This window comes from Rhinatrema bivittatum, chromosome 6 (genome assembly GCF_901001135.1).
Source record: "Rhinatrema bivittatum chromosome 6, aRhiBiv1.1, whole genome shotgun sequence".
NCBI lineage: Eukaryota > Metazoa > Chordata > Amphibia > Gymnophiona > Rhinatrematidae > Rhinatrema > Rhinatrema bivittatum.
The window spans coordinates 295,662,466-295,679,757 of record NC_042620.1 but is presented as its reverse complement, the minus strand read 5'-3'; the positions used below and the strand labels follow the sequence as shown (position 1 = coordinate 295,679,757).

The 17,292-nt window shown below is 44.5% G+C and overlaps 1 protein-coding gene across 2 annotated transcripts in view; it reads right to left on the bottom strand.

The window, feature by feature from the left end:
• Positions 1-4,699: 4,699 nt before the first annotated feature.
• XKRX (XK related X-linked) overlaps positions 4,700-17,292 on the bottom strand; it is a 73,982-nt gene continuing 61,389 nt past the window's right edge. For both annotated transcript variants that reach the window (XM_029607388.1, XM_029607387.1), the window contains 2 exons: positions 13,037-13,296; positions 4,700-10,111 (listed from right to left, as the gene is read on the bottom strand). In XM_029607388.1, coding sequence (XP_029463248.1) covers positions 9,360-10,111; positions 13,037-13,296 — 1,012 coding nt within the window. In that variant the 3' untranslated portion in view covers positions 4,700-9,359. The remainder of the gene's footprint in view (positions 10,112-13,036; positions 13,297-17,292) is intronic.

Below are 17,292 nucleotides of genomic sequence, written 5' to 3'. Positions count from 1 at the left end.
GGTACTCCGCTGGATGCGGGGCTTGCCTCAGGTGGAGAGCGAGAATGTTCAGCAATGGGGCACTAGGGTACCCGGGCCTCCCATGGCGCTCTTGGAGGCGATGGTCTATGCAACCGACAAGGTCGATGAGGTCCTTGAGAGAGGAGGGTAATTCGCGGGCTGCAAGTTCATCTTTGAGTTGAAGCAACAGGACATCTAGGTAAATGGCTCAGAGGCAATCCTCCTGCCAGCCCAACTCCTTAGCGAGGGTCTGGAATTCTATATATTCATTGAGTGCTCGGTGACCTTGCCGCAAATATAGATGATTCGAACTAGCCGTAGCCTCCTCCCTGGATCATCAAAGGTCTGACAAAAGGTAGTCACAAAGCGAGATAGTTCCTGAAGAAGAAAGTCCGCATGCTCCCATAAGGGAGATGCCCATGTTAACACCTTGCCCTCTAGGCATGAAAAGATGAAGGTTACCTTCGTGAGTCGTCCTGGAATACGGAAGGCTGCAGAGCAAACTGCATGTAGCATTGATTGATGAAGCCTCTGCGGAGCTTGGGATCCCCATTGAAACGGGGTGGAGCGGGCAGGGCGAGCAGAGCTCTGGCTGAGGTAGCCGGTGCCTGAGAACTGAGTGGTGCGGTCGTAGAAGCCGCAGAACCAGCATGAGATTTCAAACGAGCATTGAGGCATTCAATGGAGGTAGCCAATGCCTCCAAGAACCGCTGCTGTTCCTGGATCTTCAAGGCCAGGCCCGGAATGGCCTGGAGGGCAGATGGCTCCACCAAGTCCATGGCCTTGGCAATCTGTTGCAGAGGTGGAACCTTAGCCCGAGGTGGAGTTGGCGCTACCTGTGGGGAAGTCCCCACGGATCCCAACCATTGGGAGGAGAAGCAGAACAGGGAGGCCAACTAGAGCTTCGCCAATACCAGTCCTCATTCCCTGCAGGTTAAGCCCTTGGGTACTGGGGCTGGCTGGTCTTGGGTGGGCCTCTGTGTGATTAATCCCGAGGAGGGTGTTTGAGGCAAGAAGCCAGGAAGCAGCGGTGATACAGGGACCAACAAAGCTGGACACAAGACAAGGCCTGGATCCAGAAGCCTGGACAGGCTAAAGCAGGAACACGTTAAGTCCGAGCTTGTAAGTAGGCAAAATCCTAAGAAAGGCCAAGTCCAAGTAGTCAGTTGGTGGCAGAGTCAGGTTCAAGCTGGAGTCAGGGCAGGCGACTGGAGACAAGGTCAGGTTCAAGCAAGGGTCCAAGCCAGGGAATCCGTCCAAAGCGTGGTCAGGAACAAGCGAGGGTCAAAGCCTGGGAATCCATCCAAAGCGTAGTGAGGAAACAAGAAGCTGGAACTGAAGCACAAGGACTGGAACAGGAATACAAGACTGGAACTAGGTCACGTACAGGAACAGGAACACAAACGAGCAGCAACTAAGTGCACGACTGGAAGCGTGGACACCTGTTGCCAAAGCAAAGGCCGAATGGTGGAGCCTGCCTTAAGTAGCAAGGCCCGGAGACATCCTCATCTGGGGATGTGGGAAGGTTTCCCGCTGCGGCCCCTTTAAAGTCAGGAAAGGCGCGCGCATGCCTAAGTCAAACAGACTGGAATTAGGTGATGGCAGCGTCTCCCCTCGACGCACATGGGGAGACCCAAATGGGACCAGAGGAGGCCGCAGAGGTGCCGGAGGAACCCAGGAGCGTAGCAGGAGCACGAGCGAGTAGGCAACTGCCTCCTGCTGCCAAAGAAGAAGGACCAGATCTGGGACCTAGGCGTCGGGGATGAGTAGAGCCAGTCGCGGGCCTGCCACGACTGCAACACTTCATAGAGTTTACCTTCTTCCTAGCTCTTTGGAAAGGGTAAATAACTTCACTATTTACCCATTCCACATCACTCATGATTTTATAGACCTTTATCTTATCTCTTCTCCAAATTGAAGTGCATTAACCTGTTTAGCTTTTCCACATGGGGACTCATTCCCTTTCTTTTATCATTTTGGTCACCTTCCTCTGTACCTTTTCTAGTTTCCCTATATCTTTTATGACATGGGCAACCAGGACTGCACATAATAGTCAAGGTGGCAGTTGCACCATGGATTGATACAGAGTCATTAGAATATCTTCTGTTTTATTTTCCATTCCTTTCCTAATCATATCTAACATTCTACTTACATTCTACTAAACCTGACCTGAGTGTTAGGCATGCAGATTCTTTCACCAAACATCCCCACTTCTTCCCACCCAACCTCCACAGTAAAAGAGGGCTTGTACTATGATTATGGAGCAAGATGTCACTGCAGGCTCGGTTAGAAGTGGATTATGTGTCTTTTAAGAAATTAGTAAAGACATGGGTGTTTTTAAAAGCATTTCATGGAATGATTTGGATTGGGGAGGGGGAGGGGAAACTATTGACTGATACTGATATTGATTTGTAATTGTATGTGTGTTTGTGTAATCTTGTGGTGTGTTGTTTATGAAGTTTTAGGTAGTGTAATTTTAACTGTTTATTGGATTGTAGTTTTAATTGTTTATTTATTGTACTCCACTGGAATCACTTGTTTGGTAGAGTGGGATATAAATATAACAAGTAAATAAATCCACTCAATCCTTCTCCTTCCCCCCTGATTGTCTCAGAAAGTTGACCACCCCCCCATCCATTCCCACCTGCGTTGCTCTCCTTAGCCCTGAAGTAGCCAAAAGGCCCCCTCTTCCTGAGCCCCTCCTTTTGAATCTGTGCTTTTGATTTCAAAGGGTTCCAGTCTTCGCCAGCAGGAGGGTCACGAAAGCCCCCATCTTGACACTATGGCTTACTGCTGGCACTTTAGTATTTCAAAAGGTTGTGAAATCCCTGTTGGGAACTAAGGATTTAAGGCAATGGTCACAATAATTATTACTTTTGCAAACTATCTAGCAGAGAAAAAAAGGCAGGCAATTCTTTCACTTCATAGCTTTCATCTTTCCCCCACTTTTTTCTCCCTTCTCTCTCACCTCATGCCTGTCCTCTATTTCCTTTCATGCTTTCTCTCCCTCTCCCCCATCTCGCTCCTCCTCCTGTGATTAAAAGATAAGAAACAAAGAGGAGGACTAAATGGTCAGATTTCCCGGTGGTGGCGAGTGGCAAATAGTGGAGTGCCCCAGGGATCTGTAAGACCAGTGCTGTTTAACATATCCATAAAGTACCTGGAAAAAGGAGCGAGTGAGGAGATTACATTTACAAATTACGAAAAAATTATTCAAAGCTGTTGAAACATGAGCAGATTGTGAGGATTTACAGGTCACAGAAACAGAACATGACCACAGATAAAGAGCATAGAGCCCAGTCAGTCTGTCCATCCACTTCTCCTCCTCAACTTTCTAGTCCCTTCCTCTCTCTCAGAGATCCTCTGTGCTTGGCCCATGTTTTCTTGAATTCTGATACTGTCCTTGTCTCCACAGCCTTCACAGGGAGGCTGCTCCCTGCATCCACCATCCTTAAATTACTCCTCGATCTACCCCCTTTGGTCATCATCCCATAACCCCTCATTTCAGAGCTTCTTTTTCATTGATAGAGCTCCACCTCCTTTATTACTTGGATACATTTAAAATGTCTCCATCGTATGTCCCTTTTCCTCCAGGCTTCTGAAGTTTAGATCTTGAAGTCTGTCCATATATGCTTTATGATGAAGAGCCCTGGCACTAACCGATATGGAGACTGTGCAATGTGTCCATTAATTGCTAAGGGTAATAACATTGAATTGCCATCTGGTCATAATTTCATCCAAAGATTTTATATGTATGCGTATATGATTAAGTGTCTATGTAACCAATATTATGTTGGTAAAATGAAATACATGATTAGAATTTGTCTCACTGAACATAAAAGCTGTACACGCATGCAGGACCAAGAGGCACTATTAGTGAGCCATTTTATGCCATACTGACATTCATTTCAGTACATTAGGTGGACAATTGTTGATCAAATTAAGTCAGATTGGTATGGTGATAATAGAGAAAAGATGCTGTACCAACACGAACAAGAATGGATTCTTTGTATGTAATCCCATAGGACTTAATACAGAATTGGATTGGAACATTTTCCCTTCAGATGTCAGAACTGGACATGTACTCTAGATCATGCAAGCTTAATAATGATAACCATATGAGATATTAGTAATATTAAAATGGCACTTAGGAATAATTTAATTGGAAGAAAAAGAATGTCCAGTCAGAGAATGCAATGGTTAATATGAGTCAAAATGATTAGTTGAAATCTGTTTTTAAACCCCACCATTTGTGCTTTCAGTTTGCATTGAAAAGAAAAAAAAAAAGGAGTCATCCATGTTTAAGAGATATGAGTGGCAGTTCATGAGAGAAAATATCATGGCCCTGAAGCAGAGGCATCACACCTCCAAACTTGATTTCATGACAAGCTGTTAGCGGAAAAGATTAGGGAAGTATTTTTTTCTCTCTTTTAAGATTTTATTTGCAGATAAAAAGTTCAAGAAAAGAAGTGTATATGGGGGACCTAAGATTATAAAACAATGATGCGTGAAAGGCAAAGCAATGCCTATTGTCATTAGCTTGATGGTCCTTTTATAAAATGTAAAAGAAAATGTATAAGTACATTGAATGCTCATTTGTTGTATTTACTCTATTAACCATCCTGGCACTACACAACATTCCATACAACTAAATAGTAGCAGATTTAAATCAAAATTAAAAAAAAAAATTCAGTCTTCAAACAATTAAGCTATGGAATTTATTGCTAGAGAATGTGGTCAAGGCAAGTAATAAAGCTGAACTGAACAAAGGTTTAGACAAGTTCCTGAAGGACAGGTCCATAAACAGTTATTAGCCAGATAGACTTGGGTGTCTCCACTTCATACTTTGGGAGTAAAGAACAGGGAATGGACTTTCCCATAGGATCTGCTGGGTTCTTCCAAATGACCCGCTGGCCACTGCTGGAGGCAGAATCCTGGGCTATTGGTCAGTCTCAGCATGGCGCCTTGCGTCCATCTAGCCCAGTATCTTGTCTCCAACAACAGGAGGCAGTGAATTGTTAGAATAAAATTAATATCATACTAACATAATATTACATATGATATACAATCAAGACTTGGACAAGAAATGGACATATTGCAGCAGAAGAAATGTGGTTAGCTAGACAATGAGGAGAACTTTTTAACTGTAAGGGTGGCTGAACCTGTAAGCCAAGTACTGGTACACGCTACCTAGGGAGGTGATAGAATCTCCTTCATTGGAGAATGTTTAGAGCAGACTAGCTAAAATGTGGGCCTGAGATAAACTAGGTACAGTGGATACTTCCTGGAAGCAGGGAGATGAACTAGATGAGCTCTTGAAGCCCCCTCCAGTCCTATTTTTTTTAGAATTTTATTATTCTGTAACTACTCTAATGTGCAAGTGACAGGTATCTCTCCAAATAATGGGAGTCACAATAAGAACGTGGATATCACCATGAAATAACAATTTATTCACAGCAAACCTGGAGAAGTGATCAGACCTAGGACGGGTTAAAGGAGATATGTTTGAAAAAGACCGAGGGGCAGTTTGAAAGCAGTCTTCAAATACACTGAGGAATTTACAATAAGGACTGTGATCCGTTCTCCATTTCCACTAAGGCAAAGACAAGAAGTAATATTTTATTAGTTATTTATTTACAGTAGTTAATTAAATTTGTTTACTTGTTCTAACCTTACAGCCCAGAGCAAGTTACAAAAAAACATATAATCACCAAAAAAGAATTGTGTGCTAAAATACAATAAAACATGTGCTTAAATTGCTGCAGGGTGGAAGAAGGGGTGTTAGGTTAGACATTAGGCTGAACTTTAGAACTATATGGGTAGTTAACCACTGGAACAAGCCACTTAGCGAAGGGATCAAATCTTCAACATCTTACAAATGAAACATTCAGCAGGAGTCCTGTGTGGGCATTGCAGGTCCAAGGTCTCATTCTGAAGGAGGGACCTATGGTTTTTCAAAGGCTCATGCTCTGTTATGTCTCTGGATTATTCTTATTTTGGTTCAATAAAAGGCATCGCAGCCTTCCAGGATACTTCTTTACCAGTGGAAGGGACATGGTTAAATTCCAGCACAGGTTGCACAGTTTGCATGGAAAGAATCTACGGGCTCACAAGAAACCTGCACCCTGTTCTGCCGTAAGCATCTCTCCTTAAGGTAATTGTACCGTCCTTTGGATGCAAGCTATATATAAGCCTTTAATAATAATTGAAGACTGACTCACGACCTGTTGGCACTAGGCAAATCCTATCAGTGAATCAGGAGGCTGACAGATCTGGCAATAGTATTTTTCTCAGGCGGTATTTCCTGTTCTGAAGCTCCATCTGGACATTTGCTAATCTATACTGCCACCAAGTGGCACAAACCCTTCTGGTGGGATATTTGCTGCTGGGAAAGTCATAAGCATCCAGTGAGCTGCAATCTGTCACTACATATTTTCAGAGGAGAGGATGCTCTAGGTCACAGTGTGAGGCCCCATGGAGCAGCACCAGGAAATATTTCTTCTTGGATAGGGGCTGGATACATGGAACAGCCTCCCAGAGTGGGGTGGTGGAGAAAGAAACAGTAACAAAATAAAAACAAAACAAAACATGGGATATGTACAAAGGATTCCAGATTGTGAAAAAGTGCCAAAAATTGACTTAAGGTAAAGAAATTGGACAGACCAGATGGACTTTAAGGTACTTATCTGTCATCATGTTCAATGTTTCTATTCACGGCACAGTGAATAATACTGCATCAACTGTGCCTCTCACTTGGGTTTATCACTGTAAGAAGGAGACTCTGCTGTAGGAAAGGATAGTGAACTAATGGGTTGCAGGATCTGAGGCAACATGGTTTTACCAGAGGGGAAGGTCATGTCAAACCAATCTAATTGATTGTTTCAATTGGGTGACTAGAGAATTAGATCAAGGATGAGCACTTGATATGATTTATCTGGAATTCAGCAAATATTTTGATACAATCCCACATAGAAGGCTCATGAAAAGCTGAGGAGTGGGTCCCAGGATAGTGGAATGGATTACAAATTGGCTGACTGACAGACATCAGTGAGTAATGGTAAAAGGAACCTACTCTGAGGAGAGAAGAGTCATAAATGGAGTTCTTCAAGGATTCATTTTGGGGCCGGTTCTGTTCAATATCTTTGTGAGTGATTTTGCAGAAGGGTTAGAAGGAAAAGTCATCGGTTTGTGGATGACACTAAGATCTGAAACAGAGTGGACATGCCTGAAGAAGAAGAGAGAATGAGATGTGGTTGAAGGTTTGGCAGCTAGGATTCAATGCCATAAAGAACAGAGTTATGCATTTGGTGGTGCAAAGGAACCGTATTTGATGGGGGAGAAAGATTGATGTGCATGGACAGGGAAAAAAAAACCTCAAGGTGATAGTGTCTGATGATCTGAAGGCAGCAAAGCAATGTGGCAAGGTGGTGGTTGAGGTCAGAGGGATGCTGAGCTGCATAGAAAGGGGAATAACCAGCAGGAAAAAAGGAGATGATAATGCCCCTGTACAGGTAAGGCCTTAAGGCCTCACCTGGAGCACTCTGTTCAGTTCTGGAAGCTGTATCTTAAAAAGGATAGAGAAAGGATAGAAATGGTCCAGAGAAGGGCAACCAGAATGGTGTGGGGTCTGCATGAGATGAGACTGAAGGACCTAAATATGAATACCCGGGAGGAGAGATGTAACAGACTTTTAAATATCTGAACAGCATTAACGATGCACAAGAATCAAACCTTTTCCAATGGAAAGAAAGCTGTAGAACCCCCTAGGTCTTGTTCTGAAACTCCAAGGGGGTAGGATTCAGGAACAATATCAGGAAATATTTCTTCACAGAAAGGGTGGTGGATGCATGGAATGCCCTCCTGGAAGACGTTGTTGAAGACAAGAAGAGTAATGGAATCCAAAAGGGCATACGATAAACACAAGGACAGAAATGAAGAAATGGGGAAACCTATGTAACATTTCTGCCTGGGGCAACCTGCACGGAGCAGCAGTTACAGCCCTTAACAGAAGGCATGGGGTAACATGCATGGAGCGGCAGTTGCTACCCTAAACAACTTGTTCGGCAGACAGGGATGGATCACTTGGGTTTTCTTCTGCCGTTGTTTACTAATGTGTTTGTGGCTTTGAAGCGTAGTAGGTCTGCCATGTTCAGGCCTCAGGAGGAGAGGTCCTATAATGACTGTGCTTTGCTCTATGCAAAGAAGGGGGTCAGTGCCCCACAAGCAATAAACCAGAAATTTCTGTGCAAATATAAAGAGCCGATACCTGAAGATACTGGTGGAACATGCCTTACCTCCAGAACTCAGGACCGAGGTGCCTGGGGACTTGAATATGGAACACTACGGATAAGGTGCACAGGGAGTCTGGGCCTCATCAACACACTCTCTGCTCACGCCAGCGAGTCTCAGATGCTGAGTTCTATGTTATGTGTTGTTCCTGACAATGGCAGGGTGTTTGGGGGTGCAGGTGAGCGAGCAGAAGAAGAAAGCACCTGCATTTTTAGTGGGAGTCTGGCAGATGTTTTTGAAGACCTCTCTCCCAAAAGAAGGTTTGCCCTGCACGAGCAGTGTCCATAAACTTGTAAGATGGAGCGGGCACAAAGGCTGAATTCCATCTTCCAGACAGAGAACTATTTAGTGAGGACTAAGAAAAGAGAAACTGAAAGAGAACATTTTTCTGTCTCTTGTTTATTATGCTAAAATCAGGGATTGCATTAGCACTTACAGTGTAAAACTGGATATTTTGGTCATCCTGTTGAAGAAGCTTAGCTGCTTATTATTTTTTTTTTGCCTTCAATCACGGTATCACAGAGTGACTTTACTATAAATAATGAATAACTCACATTTTTGTAAACAATCTCACCAGTCTTCTATATCAAACATCATTAAAAAAAAAAAAAACAAAACATAAACAGCACCACATTTTCTTAAAAAACTCTTTTTTTTTTCTATTTCGAGACTTCATTCCTTCCTACTTGTCAGCATCATCTCTTGTTGGGGATTCCTGGACAGTCTTCTTCCTGGATCCTTTCTCACAGATCACACATTGAAGTGCTCTCCCTTGGCCAGGAAGGTGGACTAAGCCTTCTCACAGAGATAATCCAATGCTGCTTTTAGCCAAACCAATAATTTTACCATAAAAGCTGTGCTCATGGGCTTTGAGAGTCACTTCGGTGGCACTCCCAACCGTGCCCAGTGCAAACAGCAAGAGCCAAGGCCAGGAACGGACCCTGATCACTACAGCACTGACCCAGTCTGAAAGTTCTGTCTTTTTAAGGCTGCGGTGATCTGTTGAAACCTTCATTCTTGCAGCTCTAGCTCTGTTTCAAAGTAGCCTCCCCGATCTCTGCCAAGCCAGGTCAGACAATGCTGTGCCTAACTCCAGGCTCACTGCTCTCCGTGGGCATAATGAGAGGCGTGGCGGGGGGGCGGTTCATACGACAGCAGATGCAATGCAAGCAGTCGGCCACGTTGTGCGTGAAGAGCCGCCGGCAAGGGTGGAAGTACTGGTAGAAGAGGAGCATGAAAAAGATGGCCAGGCAGTATCCCACCAGCAGCTGCACCACCAGCAGTGGAGCACAAAAGTATTCAAACACATCTGTCTTGAAAAAGTGCCAAAAGATAATGAGGGCTGCATTCTCCAGCAGCCGCACGCAGTAGTGTATGCTCAGTCGCCCCCAGTTCTGTGCCTTGTCAATCAGGTCCCGGTCAGCCAGGTCCACCTGCACGGCTGACCAGCAGAACATGTTGATGCCAGCATAAAGGAAGGTGACCATGCACAGCACCACTATGGTGCCCACACGGCTGAAGTTTTTATCCACGTTCTCTGGTAGAGGGGCTTTGCTTCTCCAGAACTGGACCCAGGGCAGGAAGAAGAGGACCAGTAAGTTGACTAGAACGATGGGCACAATCCAAACCTTGAGGGCGCTGCAGAAGAGCACTAGCACAGTGACCCGTGTGGCAATCTCCAGGCATCGCCACAGCACAATGCAGACAAATGCCAGTGGGCGCAACTGAACCTTATAGTCGTCATACTTGATCTGGATGGCCAGGATGTTGCACACCAGGGCCCCATAAGTGACAGATGCCAGGGATATGCCCATGAGAACGGCTGTAAAGTGACACAGAGGGAAAAACATATTAAAATGTCATGCAAGGTTGCAATGGGTAAAAATACAATAAAAGATTTTCCAGCTACATTTCCATCACCAACCTGGAAGGTTTCCAGCCACTGGCAAGAGCCGCTTAATACCATAGTGACTGAAAAGAGTCATGCCACTTGCACTGGTACTGCTTGCAGCACAGAACCGCAGGCACTGGAAAGATCCAGTGCACTCTCACTGCCACCACCAGCAACCCCAGTAAAACAGCGACTGGGAGGAATGAGACTGCTGCCCATTTCACCACCAGCCCCACGATTAATGGAAGAGCTCTTGGCTTTGCCACCATTATGGCTATCAGCCCTAATACCCAGGAACAAGACTCAGTCCCAAATTTTAAACAATTCTACATTGAGAACTTCCATACATGCCCTCGTTTAGTTCCCATGACAGAAAAATCAACGCAACAGAGAAACTATGGCTAAGGTAATTTGGCATTGATATAATGGCACAGAGATGTCTCATGAGCACCCTCAAAGAAAGGCTGCAAAAAACTGTGAAAAAATGGCATTATTCATCAGCTTTACATTAAAAACATTGGATAAGCATTAAAGTGTGTGAAGATATCTTCCCTTGATTTGCTCTGCAAGAGATCTATATATCTATACATGTTTTTGTCTCTTCCCCTTTCAATAGCAATATCTCCATTGGCATCAAATCCCTCCTGGTGCTCAGCATTTAAAGTTAATCCCACAATAACAGACAGCCCGGCAGCTCAACAACAAAGGACACTGGTAGCAATCCCCTGCTGCCTAATGACAGAGAGGGAGGGAGGAGACCCGCCTCTGGGGTTGGCAGAGAACAAAATGAAAAGGATTTCACCTGTTTCTTATTCCCACTCATAGATTGTTTTAAACAACTCCTGAGAAACTTCTTATTTCCGCAGAAGACGACAGGCACGCTTTGTGGATTTCTCTCTTGATTTTGTCTCATTATGTAGAAGGAGAGCAGGACAAGCACAGCACTGGAGGTGTTGGCAAGAGTACGGCGGCTGTGCTCCACCATGATGTAGCAGAAAACCTTTGGTCCCCAGAGACAAGCACAGGTGACACGGCAGTAGTGATGCAAGGTGATTCACTGAGGAGGGAGACGATATGATGAAGCATGACTGGTGGGGCCAGGGGTGGGGGCTGTGATAAGAGTATGACTGGTGTAAGGGGGTGCAGAGTGGAAATGTGGATCATGGATGAATGATTGTGATAATGTGTGACTGGTGGGAGAGGGGCTGTGATGGAGCATGACGGGGGGGGGGGGGGGTTTACTGTGGTGAAATGTGGCTTATGGGAGAAGGGCTGTCATGGAGTTAGAGTAGTTTAAGCATTGTCTCAAAAGAGGAGCTGAAGAAGCTCTCTGCTGCTAGCTGTCTATTACAGGACTTGCTGAAGGTCACACACTGAATGACAGAGACTGGAATTTCACCAATCGTCTCCAAACTCAGCCAGGTCTGGATTTTGGGGTTAACAAAAAGATGCTTCTTAGAATATTCATTGCAGATATTCTTTTCTATTCTATTTAATTTTTAATATATTACCATTTTCCCTAACAGGGGACCTGAAGCAGTTTGCATCCAAGTACCAATAAAAAATCCTGGAAACCAGACCTTATTGAGAGCATGGGATCTGCATTCGTTTCAAACGTATTTAAAAACGCGATGAATAAGGGCAATTTGTTTCATTCGGGGGGCCCCGAGCCACGGGGCCCCCCGAATGAAACAAACCTTATTTGTTGCATTCGTTTGAAATTAATGCATCGGGAAGTTTAAGTCAAAGTAGGGGGCCGCGGCCTAGGCCCAAGAGCGACTTGGTGTCTCTTATCTGATCCGTTGGGGGTATCCAATGGCAAGGCTGGGCCTCGGGTCTCGAAGTCTAGGCTAGGCCAGAGCCTGGACCCAGGCCGATGTCGCGACCCAGCCCAGAGGCTGGGTCCCGATATCTGGGTCACAGCCTAGGCCAGAGATCTATATTATGGATGGGCTGAGCAGCAGGAGGGATTTGATACAGATGGAGATACTGATACTGAAACAGAGAGACACATAAAAATGTAGATATATAGATCTCTTGCAGATCTCCGGCAGATATACAGCAATTGTACAGTAATGCTTTACATCAAAATGGCGCTGTCTACTGGCAACCCCAGCAGACAGCGTCAGAAGAAAGAAGAGGATGACAAGGGAGAGGCAGCGAGACCTGGGCTCCGGGCCTGACCCAAGGCTGAGGCGTCGGGACCCCGGCCTCCAAGCCAGGCCCCAGGCATTAGGCCTAGGACAAGTGTTGGGACCCGGCCTTTGGGCTAGGTTGCAGTGTCGAGGCTGAATCCAGGCCTAGGCCCTGGTGTTGGGACCCAAACTCCAGGCTGGGTTGTGGCGTCAGGCTTGGGTCTGAGCTCCAGCCTAGGCTGAGGCCCAGGCGTCTGGACCTGGCCTCTTGTCCTGGGCCTTGGTTTGGCTGCAGCGTTAGCCTTGAGTAGGCCGAGAGCATGGAAGATTGCTGCAACCTAGGCCTACACAAGGCCAAGGCTTTGACTTGCACCTGGGCCTCCACTTACCATCCAGACCGGGTAAGTGGAGGCTGGGGGTATCCTGGTCCCAGTATTTTTCTGAGTGGGCGGGAGCCCCTCTTTTCGAGTTCTGGCCTTTCTTGGGGGGAGTTATTATGGTTTGATTTGTTTTTTTCTCACGAATTAAAGGAATCAAGCAATCCACGAACCAAAATTTGTGGGAAAAATATCTCCCGAAAATGAACTGAAAACAAAAATGAATATTTTTTCCCTGCACATCCCTGTTAAGAGTTTCAAGGGTCAAGTTTTGGAACTAATGCTAGTAAGCCAGAAAGATAGCCCCCACCAATCAACTCGTCTGGTGTTTTTCTCACACTCACCTCTTGTAACGGTGATGTATTTTTCCAACACACTAACATACAGCTGCAAGGTAAGCTGAGGGGTGGAGCCCAGAAAAGCCTGGATAACAGCTGTGCGTTTGAAGGCATTGCGGTGCGTAGCCAGCTTGCGGGCCGAGTGGCCAATTTCCTGCTCGATCTCCTCCTCATATCCACGCTTTAATTTCTTCTTGCGAGAGATGCTGACATATGGTTCCTCCTGCCTCCCGATCTGGAAGTACACCACCAACGCCTCAACACACCTGCAAGCACAAAATATGTACTGCTCAGCCATGTGTAATGCCTCCTCCACTGGTTACACCTTGGGCTTTATTTGTGGTTTTCTCGGTATCCTTTTTGCATAGGCCCTAATGCTTTGATGCTCTACAGTTCATGAGTGATTGTTGTGCTTTCACTGGGTTTCTTCTGGCGTTCATTGTTGCAGCAGAGCTGCTCACCCCTCCTATACACAGACCCAACTTCTCTATCCATATTGAGTCACCAATTTCTCTACATATACTAAGGTATCCTCCAGGCCTGCAATGCAAGGTCCTCCACACATCATTCGTTGCCTCCCACCACTGGAACATATTCCATGTTTCACAGCCCAAAGGTGAACCCAGAAAATTTGTCCTGAGCTGAGTGGCCTCAATGTGTCTGGCTTACAAGGCTGCTGTGAGTAAGGCTGTGCCCACATTTCCATTATAACCTCTACTTCACAGAAGTTCACTTGTGGCATTAAACTTCCATCTTGATTTTTACAAGTTTCACACACGACCAACTATGTTAAATTTATTAAATATAAGTTTACACTGTGTGCAGTGTTGTTATAGTACAGAAAGAGGTCATTCAGTGTAGATGGCATCCAAAATACTTTTTCATGAAATCAGGGCCTTATTCAACAAACAATTTTTCCATAGGCACAGAATGAGAAAAAGTTCTTTTGAAATAAAACTGTACAACTCCTAGAATGGATCTGAAAATTATTAAATTGTGTGTGACTTGGTTAACTTGAAATCTTAACTGCTGTCTAGCAATCTGGTCCAGATTTTCTATTGGTCTTATAGCTAGGTCTAACAATAAGAAGCAAATTATAAAAAATAGCTTAAAGTGGCACAGACTGTGGCTGAAATGCTAGCTGTAGGATAACCCATGTATTAAGATCAGAACATGAACTAGACCACATGTTCTTTAGATATATGTCACCCAGGGGTTACAAGAGTTATTTATTTATTTTATTTCTCCAGTGTTTCATGGTGGATTATATTCAGGTACTGTAGGTATCGTCCTATTCCCAGAGGGTTTACAATCTAACAGGCCGATATTGTAAAGTGCGCTCAGCTGAGTACACTTTTTTTTAATTAGTTTTTATTTATCAATTATATAATTATTACAAGCATCCACTTGTGTTAGAATATCCTACTGCACAAATTATGGCAACAATAATTACAGAATATTCATTAGTGAAAACATAGTATAATTCTGTACTTGTAGGCAACTTCATGGAATGCCCCCTAGTCCTTCTATTATTCGAAAGTGTAAATAACCGATTCACATCTACTCGTTCAAGACCTCTCATGATCTTAAAGACCTCTATCATATCCCCTCTCAGCCGTCTCTTCTCCAAGCTGAACAGCCCTAGCCTCTTCAGCCTTTCCTCATAGGAGAGCTGTTCCATCCCCTTTATCATTTTGGTTGCCCTTCTCTGTACCTTCTCCATCGCAACTATATCTTTTTTGAGATGCGGCGACCAGAATTGTACACAGTATTCAAGGTGCGGTCTCACCATGGAGCGATATAGAGGCATTATGACATTTTCCGTTTTATTAACCATTCCCTTCCTAATAATTCCTAACATTCTGTTTGCTTTTTTGACTGCTGCAGCACACTGAGCCGACGATTTCAATGTGTTATCCACTATGATGCCTAGATCTTTTTCCTGGGTGGTAGTCCTAATATGGAACCTAACATCGTGTAACTACAGCAAGGGTTATTTTTCCCTATATGCAACACCTTGCACTTGTCCACATTAAATTTCATCTGCCATTTGGATGCCCAATCTTCCAGTCTTGCAAGGTCCTCCTGTAATGTATCACAATCTGCTTGTGATTTAACTACTCTGAATAATTTTGTATCATCTGCAAATTTGATAACCTCACTCGTCGTATTCCTTTCCAGATCACATATATATATTGAAAAGTACGGGTCCAAGTACAGATCCCTGAGGCACGCCACTGTTTACCCTTTTCCACTGAGAAAATTGACCATTTAATCCTACTCTCTGTTTCCTATCTTTTAACCAGTTTGTAATCCACGAAAAGACATCGCCTCCTATCCCATGACTTTTTAGTTTTCTTAGAAGCCTCTCATGAGGGACTTTGTCAAACGCCTTCTGAAAATCCAAATACACTACATCTACCGGTTCACCTTTAACCACATTTTTATTAACCCCTTCAAAAAAATGAAGCAGATTTGTTAGGCAAGACTTCCCTTGGGTAAATCCATGTTGACTCTTATTCATTCAAATCCAGCTCCAATATAATGGAAACTACCACAGGTCTCTCAGTACCAGAACTGCAGCGCTGCTTACGCAATTAATAAAGTCTTAAATTCAGAGTGCTGGGTAGGAGGAGGAATAGCCTAGTGGTTAGAGCAGTGGGCTACAAACCAGAAGACCAGGGTTCAAGTCCTGTTGTTGCACTTTGTGACCTTGGGCAAGTCGCTTTACCCTCCGTTGTAAGCCCCATTGGGATAAGGAAATATCTACAATACCTGAATGTAAACCAATGTGATATCTCAGATTAAATGTTGGTATATAAAAAATAATAGTGATCTTAGTTTATGTAGCAACTCTGAGGAGAAATATTATTGTATCTGAGTCCCAAATGTCTTCACTTTTTCCTGGACAATACACAATCTGGTACCTCCTCACTCTTTCACTTGATCAGCAACCTGGTGAACTTCTTTCAGGTAGAAAATTGTCAATTGATGCTCACTTCCAGCTCTATAGCTTGTAGATCTTAGTCACATTTATATACAGTTTTCCTTCTTTGCTTGGCTAGGCTGGGTCTAAAAATCTGTGTTCCCAGCAGTTCTTTTGCTTTTAAAACTGTCACTCTTCATTGCTTTAACCTTTACTTTTCACTTTCCCTTATTCCAAATTTTTAAAACAGTCGCTTCATGCTCTCACCAAACACTTATCAGTGTCCCATACGGATCCCTCTGTGGCTGCAAACGGCAGCCTCTCCAGGAGCAAGCTCAACACATCTCTGCATCTGAGCTGTGTCCATGAGGATCTCTCTTTTTACTTTCTAGAGAGATCAATACAGCTAGCAAAGAGTCCCAGATGTAAAACCATTCATCCTCTCCCATGTTATCACTGTCCAGCTTCCCCATAGCATGGCACAGGTGCCAGCCACCTGTAGCAAATTCAGATTGCTTTCCAAAATAACGGTGCTGCCCAGAGATCCCAGGGGCTTGTCACTTTACCTCCTTAATGATAACCCTCCACTGGTTTTCTCACCTCCAAAAGACCATGAAGAAAGGCAGTAATTGATCACTGTGCTTTGTAGGGCAAAACCAGGACCATATCCCTGTTGAATCTGGAGTGCTGTCCGAGGGACTTGTCTGGACACCAAAACCTTACAAAACCACCCTGGCACAGATTAGGGGACATGTATGGAGCACCCAATTACCATTTCTGCCTAAAACAAGGAGTTTAAAATCCTTTTCCAGGAGCTACTCCATTGCAGGTTTCCATGTCTCCCCCAGCAGTCTCCACTTGCATGTCCCAAGTACTGCTGGGCCAGCCCAAAACTCCATGCATGACCCAGTGCATCCTTGGCAGTTAGGATCAAAGGGAATTTTTTTACTCAGAAGACTTTCTTAAATGACAGCAGCCTCCCTGCTCTGGAATCTTATCTTCCCTCCCTGCTGGGCTGCTAATTTACTAAACAGAAACACTGGATAGCTCTCTTACACTGACACTGGAGCTGTCCACACTAGCAGGCCGATACAGTAAGGAGCGGTAGGAAGAGGCGCGTTACGGCCGGGCGCACCTGCATTTGCAGCGTTAGGCCTGCGCAATCCATTTTACTGTATAGAGCGCTATACAGCGCCTATACAGTATCCTGGGTGCGCTGGTACCTGTCATTTCAAATGACGTTTGAAATGACAGGTACCAGGGGGGATTGCAAGTCCTCTCCCGAAGCAAGGCAACGTGAAAATTAAAACAAAAGTAAATAAAGTGTAATAAGAGT